This window comes from Neolamprologus brichardi, chromosome 20, assembly GCF_056152115.1.
Source record: "Neolamprologus brichardi isolate AB-2024 chromosome 20, ASM5615211v1, whole genome shotgun sequence".
NCBI classification, from domain to species: domain Eukaryota; kingdom Metazoa; phylum Chordata; class Actinopteri; order Cichliformes; family Cichlidae; genus Neolamprologus; species Neolamprologus brichardi.
The window spans coordinates 21,970,144-21,987,458 of record NC_142123.1 but is presented as its reverse complement, the minus strand read 5'-3'; the positions used below and the strand labels follow the sequence as shown (position 1 = coordinate 21,987,458).

The 17,315-nt window shown below is 41.3% G+C and overlaps 1 protein-coding gene across 5 annotated transcripts in view; it reads right to left on the bottom strand.

Moving 5' to 3' along the window:
- Nucleotides 1-2,394: 2,394 nt before the first annotated feature.
- Nucleotides 2,395-17,315, bottom strand: part of LOC102779472 (glutamate receptor-interacting protein 2-like) — a 32,541-nt gene continuing 17,620 nt past the window's right edge. For 4 of the 5 annotated variants that reach the window (XM_006796371.2, XM_035910191.2, XM_006796373.3 and 1 more), the window contains exons 10-24: nt 16,815-16,943; nt 16,451-16,612; nt 15,710-15,896; nt 12,971-13,116; nt 12,803-12,883; nt 12,377-12,440; nt 11,698-11,843; nt 10,634-10,778; nt 10,188-10,327; nt 9,681-9,863; nt 9,436-9,595; nt 8,039-8,153; nt 7,498-7,722; nt 5,876-6,022; nt 2,395-4,175 (exon numbers count right to left, since the gene is read on the bottom strand). In XM_006796371.2, the coding sequence (XP_006796434.2) occupies nt 3,978-4,175; nt 5,876-6,022; nt 7,498-7,722; nt 8,039-8,153; nt 9,436-9,595; nt 9,681-9,863; nt 10,188-10,327; nt 10,634-10,778; nt 11,698-11,843; nt 12,377-12,440; nt 12,803-12,883; nt 12,971-13,116; nt 15,710-15,896; nt 16,451-16,612; nt 16,815-16,943 (2,228 nt within the window). In that variant the 3' untranslated portion in view covers nt 2,395-3,977. The remainder of the gene's footprint in view (nt 4,176-5,875; nt 6,023-7,497; nt 7,723-8,038; nt 8,154-9,435; nt 9,596-9,680; nt 9,864-10,187; nt 10,328-10,633; nt 10,779-11,697; nt 11,844-12,376; nt 12,441-12,802; nt 12,884-12,970; nt 13,117-15,709; nt 15,897-16,450; nt 16,613-16,814; nt 16,944-17,315) is intronic. The other variant, XM_006796372.2, reaches the window with a different exon arrangement.

Below are 17,315 nucleotides of genomic sequence, written 5' to 3'. Positions count from 1 at the left end.
AACCTTCATTAACACCATTTTCTATTCCGAGGTTTGCTCCTTGCCCAAATCATAATACATAGTGATTCCATTCCTAAAATAGCCATCTATATTTATTCAGACGCCCTCTGGTGAAGGCCACCAATGTCACCCTGACTCCCCTCTCCCTGCGATGGCTCATTGACCTCTGTTCAAAATTTTTTTCAGGATGTCTGTCCCTCCATTAATCTACTGTTCACCAGAAGTAGCAGGTGGGAACAGCTCTGACATCGCAGAGCTGTTCCCACCTGGGCTGACTTATTTGGGCAGGTCTCTGGTGTGTCATCATTCAAACCCTTGGAGCACTGATTCTCTAAAGAAGTGTCTGAGTGCAGGAGGAAGCAGGGGTGTAAAATGATTCAAGGGAACTGGGAGAGCCCTTTGTGAAATCATGTTTGCAGATCGATTTAAGTTAAGAGTGAAGTGCAAGGCTCATTTTTCACATTGAATTTAATCACCTTAAGCAATAGGATGTTTACTCGCTTAGAAAAAGGTATGGCATGAGGGCGCCAGTATAAATCACTGAGTTGAAGAGGCAACCCATATGCCAAAAGATAGGGGCCCAGGCCCAGGCCTCCCTAAGGCCATATCCTGTATATTGATCTCATCCTCTTCTTTTCTTTCCCTCTTTTTCTGTTCACTCTTCTTTTAAATTTCAACAGAACAGTAAAAACAAATCTTTTTTTTTTAAAAATTGCTGCATATTTTTTTAGCACTTAATCTTAGTAACAGATATTTATATGAACTATAAAAATATCCTTAATAAAAGTATTAATCTTGCTCACTTAATTGCAAAAAGTCAAAAAGATTCTTACTCCAGCGGTTGCTGATCATCCTGAGTATTTGCACGTTTATTGGCTCATAGTCAAATTCTCCATGAATGGAAATGACTAGAATTCATTTCACATTTTCAGGTTTGGCCCAGTGCTTAACACTATTGGCTCACAGCAAGGGGGTCCTGGGTTTGAACCCGGCTAGCAGTGTGAAGCCTGCACGGTTCCCTTCGTGTTCCACAGCTTCCTCCCACAGTCCCACAAGATGTGCTTGTTAGATTAATTGACAATTCAACAATTGGTGTAGCCGTGACAGTCACAGGATAGCCCTGCAATGGGCTGGCGAACTGTCCAGGGTGTATCCTGGACATTTGCCTTGGGAAATGGGATAGACTCCAGTCCTACTGTGACCTTGATTGGATAAGCAGGAGAAAATAGATGAATGTGCAACCGACATGTGATACTTGTCAATCACAGGTGGTTTGTATACTGCAGATAATCCTCTCTTCTCAAAGAGAGTATGTTTGAGATTATTAAAAAAAAAAAGGTGATATAATCAAACATTGGATTTCTATAGGACGTCTTTTGTATTACTCAAGAATTGTCCACCATCTTGGAAGTGATGCAACCACTGGATGCTCGGGAAACGTGTATTCCCTGACTGGCTGGCAGTGGTTCCTGGAAGTTGGTGGCTCTTGTTGGATGAAATTGGTTGAAAAGAAGGTACTTCACCAAAAATCTTCCAGTTGCTAACCGATTGGCAACTGTGGCAAAGCTTTTAATGTTTACCTGCAAATACTTGCTAACTAGCCTAGGGGTCGTAACTGCAAATGGAACTTCGCCTTTTGAAACATGTTGGCTGAATCACGGAGGCACAGTGCGAACTTTTAAGGCAAACCGGCTCCATTTGTGGTTTACTTTACAATTTTCACAGAAAAACTGAAAATTGTAACGTAGTCCGTCAATTTCATTCAACCTACAACCATAACAACACTCAGTAATACACATCAGTAAGTTAACATTACATAGTGGTCACGTCTACAAACCCTCAATAGGATGAGAACCGTTTTTGCTATTAGCCCCTAGTGGCCATTAAAAAGAATGCAAGTTTAAGACACTATGTTAGCTTCTGGATTGAGAAACTGCATCTTTTACTTAAATTAAATATGGATGTAAACAATTGATAGTACAGTAACATAAGTTTTCCATGTTCAACATCTGAACTCATGGTTAGCATTCCAATATTTGTAATTTAGCACTAAGGGCAACATCAGGAGAGACTTGGATTTTCTCAATCATTTTATTGTTGTCCCCACTGTGTCAAGGAATTAACCCGAATCATCTTGAAGTACACGTGTTAACCAGGTCATGGTAACTCATTGCTTTAATGCAAACACACGGGGACAACCAAATTAACGATCACAAACGAGAAATCAGTCAACTGTAATCTCATAACTTTATTGTCATAAAAAGAAATACATTTCTTACTTAATAAATTAAATAACAAAAATAAAATATCCAATACATTTTTCAAGTTCTTATGAAATGATACCTGACATATTCGGGGAGGATGTAGATGTTTTAAAAAAAAAAAAAAAAAAAAAAAAAAAAAAAAAAAAATCACATTCAGCATCACAGCTTACATCAAGACACCATGCGATGTGCATGTCAATAAAAATAAAGCACTGCATACATGACATTTTACGCTATAATAAAAGGGGCAACGCATAAATTACTGTAAAACCTTAAAAACAGGCCACTGTAAAAATATGACATTTAATTTAAATTAAGAATTTACAGCCTCAGATGACTCGGATGCAATTTCCCGTTATGAGAAACCTACAGACCAACTCAAAACACGTTCACATGAGCCAAACACACCAAATGAAACAAATGCTTGTTTCCAGGCATTCTGCTTAATAAGCAGGTCACGTTTCCTTCAGAGGCTTTTATAAAAACAGTGTCATGTTGATAAGCGCTCATGATCCTGCTGAAGGAAACTGATAACACTCCAATACTTATTTATGGAGTGACTTACTCACCGAACAAGTCATATGCATGCTTAACATGCTTACACATATTGGTAGGAACTTCAGAGAAAAATAACCTGATAGCCAGCTGAGTGAGATGAATGAAACACTTTTCATCCTCCTTTTTTGGAAAAGGTGTAATTCACTTGAGGAAGCATCAGTGCCCAAGTCATTCTGGTGCAATGCCACATGCAAAGTCATACAGTAACGTGAAAAATGTGAACATAGGAACTTTTAAAAGTGGAATGGTGCAAATGTGGTGCCACAAATAAAAAAGAAAAATGCAAATGTTGTGAAACTGAAAATCTGTCAACAGAAGAAAAAAAAAAAAAGGATGATATCTAGGGTGATTCGGAAGCAATGAAATGACTAAAAACTAAGAATTAAGTGCCTTTCTATGAATTTGTGACATTAACATAAGGGAATTTAAAATGTGGCTAATTATACTCACAAATATCAGACAGCATTCTGTCTATTTGGAGGCACTGTCCCATCTCTAGGGCAGGCAGTGTGGAGTAGAGACTGGAAACGAGGGCAGTGAGCCAAGTCATGGGTGAAATAACTCAAATAGGTGCAACATTCCTTGAATCTCGAGCCTACTCGCACCTTTGTGTCTCTGTATGACTGTTTTACATGCACATGAAATACTGCATTTGGGACTTCTATTTGCAAATGTGTAAATGAAAAACAGAGCTAGGTTTTTGGTCCTTGAATGAGAAAACCTATTAAAGAAAACGGTAACTTGTGCAGTGAATGCATTGAGCATTCGAGCCTCTCTAGAACCGAGGCTTGTGTATTTGACATCCTGGCTCCGTCAGACACTATGACTCCCCTGTTATATAAGCCTGCATGTGGCTTTGCCTGTGGAGGTGGAATGGGTGGGGGAGTCTGCCCTTAAGCCAGAGTCTCCCCTGAACTGCATCATGTGAACACAGTGACTAAAACTGGCAATTGTGAACACATGCACTTGTGACTTTGTGAGACAGAGAGCGATGCTTTCAGGGGAAGAAAGTGGTCGAGTCTGTGGATGCGCACTGAGTGCTGAAAATGAGTGTGAAGGTGTGTCTGAGAGGTACAATGTGACGGGCTTAACCACGTGATGTGTGTGTGTGTGATTAAGAGAGGTCCCATACAGAGTTAGAATCTCTCTTTGTGGTCAGAGGGCAACTATGTTGTTCCTGTGGTTGGGGAAGCAGAACAGTGAGTTTGAGGGGTCGTCACAGTCGTTTGGCAGCTCCGCGTCTGCTGCTGCCAGTGGATTCCTGCTAATGACCAATTCCAGGCTGTCTCCGGCCTCCATAATTAAGGGCACAGTTAGACAACAGTCCAAGTCCCTGGTCCTTACACGGTTCACCTGGGAAATGACAACCAGTTCTTTTACTATTCAGTACACACTTCTTTTCCCTGAAAGAGTCATTTGGCATTAGAGAGCCCTTAGAAGCCGAGGTTTTGTGCTTTAATGGAAAGAATTTAATTTACTTTAATTTTACATTCCTAGAAGCAACCATTTCCAAGTAGGTTCTACTTCTACATAAATAGTAAATACAAACCTAAAGCCCCAGATGCCCCAAAAGCCCAAGATAATCTACTGAAGCTCAAACAGTATCAGAACAGGTAAGAAAGGGGATTTAAATGACTTTGAACCTGATGGGGTGGCTTGAGTATCTCAGAAACCATTGCACCATCTCCACTGGGGTTTACAGTGGATGGTCCACAGGGGAGGAAAAAACAAAAACAAAAAATCTTGGAGCTGATTAAGTGCACAAATAGGTTGTGCGCTCTTCCTCTCGCTATGACTATTGGTAATATTTCAGTCAAGATTGGACAGATTAGACATCAATTCTGCATTTTAAAATAAAGACCATGCAATAGTAGGGAGGAGACTCCAACAATTTAAAAAACAAAACAAAACAAAACAACAACAACAACAACAACAACAACAACTTTGTTTTAACAGGAAGAAACCTCTGGCAGAACCAGGTTCAGGGTAGGACAGCCATCTGCTGCAACTGGTTGGGGATGAGGGGCGGGAGATGAGATAAAAAAAATAAATAATGTGGACTCACTGTGGACGAGAGCTATTATTTCATAAAAGCAACTAATGGTGAAATGCAAAGTGGTGTATAAACAGTAGCAACAGAGTAAAGAGGAAACACTCAGTGGGAAGCCCTTAGGAGCCTAAGTCTTTTGCAGTGTAACTGAGGTAGGTTTCAGGGTGACCTCATCCACCCCTAATGTTTAAAGTAAAGTGGTTTCCCTGTCTCCCAAATCCAAACTGGGAGCTGGTTCCACAGAAGAGAGGCCTGAAAGCTGAAGGCTCTGCCTCCCATTCTACTTTTAAATACCCCAGCAACTATAAGCACTCTATTGCTGTGACATAACACTAGGAGATCTTTAGGATAAAATGGGAGTATTTGTGACCTTGCATGTGGAGAAAGATTATAAGTTTAATTCTGAATTTAATATGAAGACAAGCTTTCACCCCCCTGTTTCCCCCCCCCCCCCCCCTTTTTTTTTTAATATCAGCCTTGAACAGCATATCCTCATCAAAAACAACTTCAGGATTCCTCACAGTGTTACTGGAGGTCAAGGTAATGCCATGTCATGTTTCTAATCCCAAGAGTGATGCTTTCCACTGAATTATGACTGTGTGTCTTTGGCAAGTCAATAAGCTGGAGTGAAAAATTGCTGCCACTCCTCTGTGGCCTGTGCTTTGATTCGACAGTGATTCACTTAAGCATATTCACCTTGCTGTGAATTTGTCGTTTGTGAATTTTTATGCTTAAAACATTATTTGCAGATTTTTGGTTTATTTTTAATGGTCTGGGAGCAGACATGATCACTATGGAGGGTTCTGGGGGCATCACTGGAAAAGAGAAGGGGTGCAGGACTGAATAATCAAGGTGTATCTAACAATGCAGCTGGTGAGTGTAAATGAAACGTCTCAGTGTTCTCACCCAACTTGCTGCAAAAAAACAAAAAACGAATGCATTTTCCAGCATGTGAAACTTTTTTTCTTTCTTTCTTTTTTTTTTTTTAAAGGCAAACAAGTACCTGAAGAATGCGGTCAAAAGGTTTCAACCCTGCTTGGTCAGCTGGGCCATCAGGCCGGATCATATTCACGTAGACACCCTTTTCCAGCAGCCCGTCTGACACACTGAAACCAAAGTCACGGCTTTCGCGATCCTTTCTTATAGTCACCTATAAACAGAGGGCAAATTGCAGTCATAGATAAAACATTCTCCAGCATTTGGAACCTTTTTCCTCATTGGCTTTGAAAGATGTACTCCAGCTATAGCTTTTTGTTAAGAAAAATAAAACGCTACAAAAATATTTGTATGCCTTTAGGTGAAGCAGAGGTAACGACCCCCCCACCACCACCACCCAAACAACTCAGGTCTGACATTGACGGCTGAGTCATAGGGCGACTTTGACATTAAACATTTTCTTGAAAATGGAAACATCAAAGTAAAGAGTGTCTGAATGAAACACGGAAAAGCTGTCGTTTCTTGGTGATCACTTCTCTGGAAAACGTTTTGCAAGATATTTTGGTACTTGGCATTAGGCACTGCCTTTCAAAGAGTTAGATGAGATCATTTTCTGTTTGTACATAATGCTAAACTAAGCAACCGGACACCCGACAATAACTTAAGAATGGAAACTAGTTTAAACAGCTGACCTGGCTGTGGACTGTACATTGTGTCTTTTATTGTGTCCACTCCCTGTGTAAAGACTAAACAATTACAATGCCCACAGCCACATGGCTCTTTGTTTCTCAATTTCCATGTTCCCTAAAACAAGGTCGTCAGCTTTAACCATAACCAAATAAAGCAGGTTTAAGCTTGTACTTGGTGATTTTTCCATGATAGCATATAGGTTGTGTCAACTAAAAATATTGTTAATTTCCACACTGCAGGACTGATGCCCTCTATTACTCCCAGTCATGGTGCGATGCACATATGACGCCAAACAGGCTTCTCAGTGGGCGTGTAGTCACAAGTTTCACAGATGCTCAGGTAAAGCATCACATGAATTTGTCTCAACAGCAAGTCCCGACGAGGTAAGTCACGTAAAAGAGATAAACACACATTACACCACGATTTTTACCGAACATGCCATTTGTGCCATGTTCATCAAGTGTGCGTGCACTGACAGGCCTATTACTACAGCTCAAGTTTAAAACCCGCAAATCGGATACACGCAAGATACCAATGTCGGTAATAATTTTGTAAATGCAAAGTCTTTGAGATACTGTATTTAAACTTTAAACTAAAAAAAATTGTCTCATGTACCAGAACGTGTGATGAGATATCCAAAGTTAGAGTAGCTGATCTCTCACATACAACCCAAAATCCACAAATTTTGGGATGCTGTGCGAAATGCAAATAAAAGCAGAATGCAATGATTTGCAAATCTCACAAACCTGTATTTTATTCACAGTAGAGGATACAAAACATTTGTAATGTTTAAACATTTTACAATTTCACAAAAATTGAATATGATGGCAACAACATGTGTCAAAACTTTCTATGGGTCAAGAAAAGGCTGGGACGAAAACGACGACAACAACACGAGACACACACACACACACACGCACGCAACCTGTAATTACTGTACAGCTTTAAGAATAACTTTTTTTTTCAAATTAAATAATTATTTTGTGACCCTTTTTTCACCTTGTGCAGTGCCAGAGCTGTAGGGAGCAAATTTTCAGAGTTGTCGCCTTTGACCCTGGATGAAATATCTCCGGCTCCAGTTGACATGTTCAGTTTGCTTTTGTTTATAGTTTCTCCATGGCTTCCTTCCCTCTTGATTGGACTTATTTCAGAGGGAAACACTGAGTCTTCATTTGTTTTGGTCTCATCTAGGTACAGACTAAGAGCGCTACCCGTCATGGATGCCTGAAAGACAAGAGAGGGATTATTAGAGCATTTTTGTTTTAAAAAATAAATTATTTAAAAGGAACAAAGACTTTCATTTAGATTCACACACAGATTAGAGGCCAAGGCATTGTGCAAAAGCCTTCTGCAGTCAGCATGGCAGCAGGTGCCCAGCTTGCCTTGTCAGATTTAATAACAGATTATAGCGATGATGGTTATCATAATGCTTCATCTGGCATGTTCATTTAGGCCAACGCAAGTCTGAGAGCACACAAGTAGGACAAAGCTAGAGAGGAAACCGAAACAGAAGGGGGATGGAGATAAGAGGCGGGCCTACCTCCAGCTCCCTGAGAATCTCTGACTGGCCGCAGGTCTCGAGGTCCTGCAGAGCCTGGGACCAGAAGCTGTCTTCCTGGTTCAGGGTGCCATGGCAACGAGGGGGGCTGACAAATCTATGACAATGCAGGAACCAAAGCATGAGAGCAGTCCTGCAGTCTGGATGTTGGTGCTGCATACAAAGGCAGCATGGGAAATGCAGTTTTTTTTGGGGCTGCAAAGCTGAAGAGTCCTTCTGAGAATCTCTCAGGACCACAGTGAGGGTTTAATGTAAAATCTTTCTCTTGTAACAGCTCAAAAGCCGCAGGAGTCCATTAGATTAAGATAAAGACTTCAAATTCACAAAGTGACGTCACCCCCCAAAAAAGCAGGAAATCTAAAGCACATGACATAAAAGTTCAGGGGGAAAAAGAAAAAAAGAAGAAGAAGAAGAAGAAGAAGTGTGACGAGACAGATAAGGCTGATCCTTGGGCTCTTTGGATGTTTTTCTGAGGAAATGTTTTTTTTGTATACGGACAGGGGTGACAGAAAAAGATGTACACATGTGAAACACCAAAGAGCTTGTGGGCAGTTAGTAAAGCAGATGAGAGAGAGAATACCTGAGAAAGAAGAGAAAAGGACAGTTTGGAAAAAGCACAAAAACATGAAGGCATACAACACAAAATGACAAAATAATCCAGAATGCACTTTTGTCAGTGACCTTAACGATCAGGGAAAGGAAACATCACAGGAGAGTTTGCTTATACAACACATTATTGAATTAAGAAAACCACTTAAAGCTAAACTGACAAAGATGTCGGAAACAAGAAGCCACTAAGGTGTGACCACGCAGGCACAAGAGCAAAAACAACTGCACATGTTTGACAGATGAGGTGGGTTTGGGTGTTGTCCATGTTATTGAATAAGGATATTTGAGCTGCAACCTGACAAAATGTACAAACACAAAGCCAGTCCTGACAGATTCATCCAGTTAAAAATACTGATTTTTAAATTTTATTTGCTAATACTGTGTTTAATGCTGTCCCTGTTCAACTGCACCAGCATCACCCACCCTCAGACATCATCACGTAATCTAATATTTGAATAGTTCAGCCAGTCGCAATATAGGAATTATTTACTGAAGCTTTCCAGACCTGTCTGTACAGGGGAACGACCCTGGCATCTGACTTAATATGTGGTGTGTAAAACCATAGGGTAAGAAAAAAAAATGCACAGAATATAAGCGGAGAATGAATCCCCTCTCTAGGTATGCAGTTCGAATCCCATTTAAAGAAATGCTTGATTGCTCATAAGTGGAGTAAACACAGTATCTCAACACTGCCAAATTCAAATTGGTAAGATTGCTAAGTTTTCACCAAACTAAATGTCTGGGATGGACCTCAGGGCCTCTGCACTTACTCAGGTATCTTGTCCCACTCATCCTCTGTGAATCTCCCATCATACATTGAGGTGTGGTGGACTAGGCCTGCAGAACTGGAAGTGGTTTGGCTCCTGTGCTTTGTGCGCCTCCACTCATTTGGGTTGAGCAGTATATCGGATCCTTTGTGAAGATATGTCCCTAAATGAAGAAGAAAAAAAAATCTCATTAGATGTGCAGGACAATATGGTTTATCTGAAGACTGCTCGTGAACATTAGATTTCACCTTGGCTACTGTAGCCTGCATCAAACCCCGAGCTATCCCAGGAGCTCATGGCAGAGTCTATACTGGGTATAGTGGCAGAGTAGAGCTCTGAGTGTTTACTGGTCTTCTGGGAGTCTGTCAGGTCATCCTCTGTGTCGCTCAAAAACGCAGCTTCTCTTTCTAAAGGCCGCCGGCCGTCAGACTCTGGGAATGGACAGTGAGTTGGCATGAAACAAGATGTGCACTTTTTCACACCACCTGAGTAAAACACTGCAACACTTCCAAAGCAGAAGCATTTATTTTCTGCCTTTTGTGTCCCTCATCTCTTAATTCCTTTGCCAACAAGGTGTTTTGTAAAGGTTTGAAAAGAATTTGCTTTACTCAAAGAGTGACTTTAAAAGCCCCAGTCTTTTTTAAAAAAATAAAGGATCTACTTAGGAATAATGTCTCAGATCCATAAAACGATTAAAGTAAAATTTGGTTCATTCTCTTCCCCCAACAATGAAAAACAAACGAAGAAATATATACGATCAGCTTGTTTCTTGATCTTGAGGGTGACTGACTCCCCGGCCATCTGCAGGAGATGAATGGCTTCACTCAGTGGCTTTCCTTTCAGGCTGACACCGTTGATGGCTAGGACTCGGTCCCCTATATGGATGGCTCCAGTCCTGCAGATTTAGAAGAGCAGATGAAGCAGAGATCTACCAGACAGTACCAACAGAGAAGGCCAGGAGAGCTGTCAGGCTGCCAGTATGCTGACCCAGACAGAAACAAAGAGGCGTCTTGTTACAGGAAAAAAAACAAACTAGCCAGCCATTGTTTACTGTCTCATTTATTAGGAAAGAAAAAAAAAGAAGAAGAAAGAGGCAACTCAAGAGATGACCCGGCTTAAGGTCAATGCAGCGCCATTTTCTTGTACTACTACCTTGAACCCCCCCTGCAGCTCCACATGTCACAGCCTGCCCTTCACTCACCTCTCAGCCAGGCCTTTCTTGGTGAGGCCAGAAATGACGATGGGATCAAAGGGCTCCTCTGTGCCAGAAATGGTGATGCCCAGTGGTCCGTTATATCTCTTCAACTCCACTGTGTAGATTATGGAGCCTGACATTTCCAACTCATCTACAGCATGCAAGGACAGAGGATAACGTACACTCAAGATATGAAGACTTACAATAAATTGTTAAAAAAAACAAATGACCAAAGAACGACTGATAATAGGAAGTATTCGCATTAAAAATTAAACCGTACAATATTAGAACTGGAACTTTTCCAGTGTAAGAACCAGTCAGCCAGCACGGGCTCTGGGTATGTGAGACACGAGCTTCTTTTTTTCCAGAAATGCACCACAGAAGAGTTTGAGGTCACTCAATTGTTGTTCATGAAATGAAACCACATTTTTATGTTTGTTTGCTTTTGTAAATCTAGCATAAAACCGATCCAGTATTTCATGAGCGACAACTAATGATCCATGAAAATGTGGAACATGAGTTTGAGAGAAATGTTGACACAGGCCAATAAAGTAAAAAGATTAAAATAACTGGCGGAGAATGACAAATGGCTTTTTATCCTTTTTGCTTGCCTTGAAGGCCATAATCTTCACTGAGTCACCTCTTCACTGCTGACAAGACTCATTGTCATTTCCTGTGTGGTCAATATTATTGTCACAGATAACAGAAACAAACTGCTTTTCATTTCAAAGCAATGACATTTCAAAGTGACCCCAAATCTTTGAGAGGTTGCCTGCATGCACCAAAGAGTTTCCTGATCTAGATAAGGGTAACAGTTAGTCTCTGTGGTCATGCGCTGGTTCACACAGTGGGTCGAGACCTTTATTCTTAAGGTTCACGTTCTTATAAACTGGAGCACTTGTAATTTTTTTTTTTTAAATTATTATTAAATGAAACCACCCGAGAGGTTTAGAGGGCGACCAACTGACAAATATCTGACATCAAACCAGGACCCCCATCAAACCAAACAACTAATGGGATAATCTGGTTTAATCTCCAACAGTGCAATGTATTTTAAATGGTTCGTGTACCAATGTTGTCCTCATCTTTCTGGATTCGGAGTTTGACCATATCTTCTGCTTGTTCCAAGACATGCATCGCGTCTTCCATTGTGCAGTTCTCCAGACGCACCGAGTCGATGGCCAGCAGCCGGTCTCCGGGCTCCAGAGTGCCTGTTCTGCAGGACACAAGAGCAAGAGGATCACAACTGTTAAACTGGGACCAGCCACTCCTCCTGACTCACTGTCAGAATCCTATTAGCTTCATGTCTCAGTGGGATCCTTGGGGGTGACCGTAACCTCACCCTCAGCCTACTCAACACTGAGCCCTTCTGAAATGAAGTTGCTGTGGCCTACTGATCCAGTTTTTATACCTCAATCCAATTAGGCTTTTGTTATATAGTGGATAGACAAAATGTAATTTTGTAATGAATAATCCCACCTAACCCCAGAAAACCTAGATCACCCTGAAGTGTTGAGAAGTTTTAGAAGTTTGACTTCTATTTAAAAAAAAATTTAAAAAAAGAAATCAGTATGACTCAGCCCTGAAAAAACTGGACTAATAAATCATTCAACATTATGAGCTCAACATGATGGTAAATGGCCTGTATTTATATAGCGCTTTACTAGTCCCTAAGGACCCCAAAGCGCTTTACATATCCAGTCATCCACCCATTCACACACACATTCACACACTGATGGCAGCACATACCTGTGCGCAATGCTTCCTTTTCTGATGTCAGAGATGATGAGCGGCTTGCCAGGTTTTTTACTCGCTGTTAAAACAGAATACATTTTTTTTTTTTGACATTTCAGGCAGCAAGATATGAAGATTAAACCAGTTTAACTAACTAACTAAGCACTTTAGTCTCTTAGTTTCCTTTTCGTTTTGTTGCCCTGTCAATGTCGGCTTCCTGCTTGTGTCTTTTTTTGTTTAAAGATGGTTAGAGTAGACAGGGTAATGATGACTGTTGGTACAGGCCAGTATTATTCAGAGGTAATGAGGTATGAGCTTCATGCCTTTTTTCCTCTCTCCTTTTTATGGATCACAGAACATTGATTCACGGGAGAGTTTCAATATGCGAACATTTTGAGCAACACTGCCCCCTTCTGGGTGTCTCGCATTCAACAAACCCACCACTGATTGTGATGCCCAGCTCCATCCCTCGCCGTTTGGGGAGTTTAACATGGAAAGTGCCGCTGCTGGGAACCACCGACTCTGATTGAGATTTAGAACAATGTTAAAAGGGAAAATGGAAAAGCTTATATGATTTCACAATATGAAGTTACTGTTCCTGTGCAATACCTGCAACATCAAACTCAATCTCCAGTGTGACCTTGTTAGCCAGAGCAGAGTCTCTGAGCAGCTGATGAGCTTCCTCCAAAGTGCCATCTTCAGTTGGGATCCCATTAATGAACAACAATCTGTCGCCAACCTGCAGCAGCCCACACCTTCACGCAGCAAAATACACAAATATGAAAAGAACAGATTTTAATGTCACTTTCTGCACATAACTGTTTGAAAATGTGTTTTCAAGAGTGTGATAGTTTTGTTTGTTTTGTTTTTAAAACCAGAGAAACCTGAGAACAAATGACAAAATATCAGCTTTTTAGTTCAAACTAATACAACCGTCCTGAAATAAATCCTCCCTTTATGACAATCTTAAATGTTCTTTTTTTATTTCCAGGGTGAAACAGGAGCTAACGTTATTTTAAACAGGACAAATCTACAGATGTTGCTCAGACATGGCTGACAGTTTTCTTCAACTCAATGAAGGGAAAAACACAAGTCTGTTTCTGGCCCTGTCAGATTTGTCATAAGGTCACGGGCAATCTAGGTCCTGTTGCCATATTTGCCAAACCTATGTGAAACCTAACCTTTGGGTAACCTTTGACTTAGCCTTCACTCTGGATGCTCATATTCAGTTTCAGGTTTGCTCCTGCTTTTAAATCACTTTAAATCTGTTGCCATGTTGACCTCCATCATGTCACACTCATCAAATCATTGTTTGTCTTAAAATGTGTCATTTCAGCAGGTTTATAACCAAGTCTCCTAATTCAGGTCCAGCGGATCCCCATTAACGTCAGTGTTCACTTTAATATTCTGGTTTTTACTTTTAGAGCTCTGCATGGAGAAACACCAATCATACATCCCCAGGAGGTGCCTGAGGTCATGTGATCACAGCATGCTGGCTGTGCAGCATATGTGGTTGAGACGTAAAGAAGAGTTTTTGCCTCCAGACGCAGGATCTCTGAGCCTGAAATCAGTAGACTTGGTGGTCTCTTTCAAAAAGCAGCTTAAAAAATATAAATAAAAGTTAAAATCTTTGTTTTATTGTCTTATAAAATTATTACATATATTGATTCAAGTTTATATCCGTCGGGTATCATTTTTACCATGTTGTCTCCACTGAGTGGAGGTAACAATGAATCCCAAACACATCACCACACACACCAAAATCTAAAGCATCCATTCAACATAAGCAAGGCACGTTTGAAACTCTGATGAGCCACACTGTGTCATGTACTTTAACACCACATGCCAAATAGTGCGAATGTTTAAAATGCCATCCATAACATGAAATGCAGGCCCGAGGCTCGACATGAACACATTCACAAAACTGCCCTTTTGTGAACTTTAAAACTAGCTCCGCACGCAAAAATTTATGAAGGAGAAAAATAAAATTAAAAAAATAACACATTTAAATCGTGAGTTCAAACGCAGAGGCCCTGTCAGCTAATATTAATTCACTAACCACCGCTGCTCATTAACCTTGTGGGGAGGTTGAGACAACAGCATCACAGTCAGATGCTGTACTTGAGTCACTCCTGTCCAACTGCTGCTGGACTAATCATGTTACAACACCCAGGGGAGGCAGCCCTGCACCGCCAGCAGACACCATCATTAATCTTGCACCACGACAACAATAGATAGGCCTACTACAAGTTGGCCACATCTGAGCTGCGTGTTAATTAGACTGCAACACAGAGTCTTGGTCAATACAGAACACAGAGTACTGATATTTCATAATTAAAAGGGAATGTTCAGACCAAAATCCAATTTACACATTCCTCCCCTGGTCTGTAAAGCTTTTATCCATCAGCTGTAGTGATGTTTCTCTTCTGTTGCATATAATAGAACTAGACGGCACTTGCCGTGCTGTGCACCATCCCACACTTTTGGACATGGCTGCTGCATTTAAAATGGGGCAGATCAGTGTTGAGCGTGCACTCATTTTTATATTAAAAACCTATTACACCAAGTGGCTTTTCCTATTTTAAGGAACAAAAATGCTTAGTAGTGTGGCATTTCATTATGGTGCCAATCCACTATAAAGTAGAATATACAGTGGCCACTATATAGGCAGCTATTTAGTGACACAGCTGTAATGTAATGTAAATAATAATGGTTGAACCCTCAGCAGCGCTGTAATCTTGGCCGGCCACACGCCTCTTTTTTTTGAGTGGAGATTTATGGGATTTTTCACTGAGTGGGTTTGACTTCTGGAAATAGACATTGCTGCTGAGCTGCTGATAGAGTACCACAGGAATTATCAGTTACTACCTTTATATTCAAGGGAAGGGCGAAATGTATGCAGCAATATCTCCAAAACATCTCACACAAAAACCAACAAACCAACCAAAAATGTGCAAACTTAATCTGACATGTAATACTTCCAACATGACCTTGTTGGTAACTTCAAACCTTGCCAAGAAGATGCTCAAAACTCAAATATCTGTCTTATAAATTACACTATATGGACAAAAGTACAGGAGCTGATTGACCATGGAAACCTGTGCCTCAGCTTTTGGTGTTTGCCAACTATTCACATAGTTGTTGTTGATCCTGTCAGTGATGGAAAGTATATAAAATCTCAACGCATCCTGTATAGAAATTTAATAGGAGAATTTTGTCATCTAGATATCAGGCTTTCTTCCCCCCACAAATGGCAGGTCATTGTGAATAATTAACAATAAGGCACTCTAGTTCAAGGTGACTGCCTACATGATGTGTGTTTACTTGTTAGGCGTCTCATTGCGTTACCTCTCAGCTGGGCTGTCGGGCTCAATAAAGCGGATGACCGGGGGAGCGGATAGGGTTTCTGTGGCAAAGACACCTCCCTGCAGCTGGATCCCAAAACCTGTGAGTGGATCTCCCCTCAGGATGACCTCGCTCGTTTCCACATGAAAAACCTGCCCCCCCGGGCCGACAGAGCTCGATGCCAAAGATACTGCGGGAGGAGGAGGAGGGAGGGAGGGGACACATCAGAGGCAGACAAATAGTGCAAGAAAGGGATTGTGGGAGACAGGGAGGAGGTTAAGGGGAAAAGACGTGCGCCCACAGAGATGACATGGGAATGGGAAGGGAATGAGTCACTTAATCAGAGTTTACGTCAGTCATGCTTACGTCAGCGATCAGTCAAATCTGTTCACACACACACACACACACACACACACACAGGGTGAAACAGTAAAAAGGTGGCTTGCATATTAAAAGCTCAGTTCACTCAAATAACAAAACACTAATTTTGACACTTTACAGCAAACAGCTGCCCCCAAATGACCATAGAGCTGAATCAACAACCCCCTCCCTGTAATCTAAGAGTCCAGCAACAAATTACTAGCTTAGTTGTACCCAATTCATTGGTAAGGTGTATATCTTGTGCTTCTGGAACCAAAAAAGCTGCACAACCTGATTAAAACAGTTTTAAATAAGAAAATACTTGAACTGAACCAAGCCTTTAATTTGGAGGGGAAAGAGGAAAAAGAAGGTGGTTTGCTATACATGAGCTCTTGTGGTCCTTCTTTCTGTTCCTCCTCTTGCCGGTGGAGCTCCGAGGGCTGGTGGGAGTGATGGGAAGGACGGGGCAGGGTAGCGTGTTGCTACCCTGGCTGCTGAAGCCTGAGGTGGCTGTGGAGGAAGGGGAGAAGCCACCACTCACCAGAGCTGAAAGGAAACACGTATCAAAAGGCTGGTACAGTAAGCTCTAAATTCATCATCCACAGCAGCACCATTGGAACATGCAACAAAAGAAAGAAACCAGCGTTGGGGTAAACCTCTTGGAAAAAAGATTTAACAATCATGCTGAAGAAAGGGCTCCTGCTGTGGTGTCTTGCCAGCAGCAGTGCTGTCACAAGTGATAACTTACATTTGCAGTGGTCCTGCTGGTTGTGTGGGTGGCTTGGGCTGCTCCATGTCTTGCTGTGGCTGGCATGTGGGGGATGGCAGTAGTTGCCGCTTTGGTCCCAGTGATGATGGTTGCTTTTCTGCACTTTTACTGCAAGCAGCAAGGAGGAAAACACACCGACAGAATGAATGAAGCAGCGGTGCGTCTCTGTTTTCCACATTTTTAAAAAATTCTGCCCATGAAATCACACTTTCATTCCCATGTCTAAATTTATACCATACCACACAGAGCCTGGAAGGATCATTCAGAGCAGAGTAATTGATATTTAATGTGTTCGTCATGGCACGCTAGATTAAATCCTGTGGTTTAATGTATTTTGTTGAGCAGCTGAAAATCAGTTTGAAACACGCCGCTCTATGAGAAGCAATCTACAATCTAAAATGAAATCCTTACTCTTAGTAGCAAGCTTCCAAAGGGATGATTTCAAGTTGAAGATCATTCTTCTACATTCATTTTCAAAAA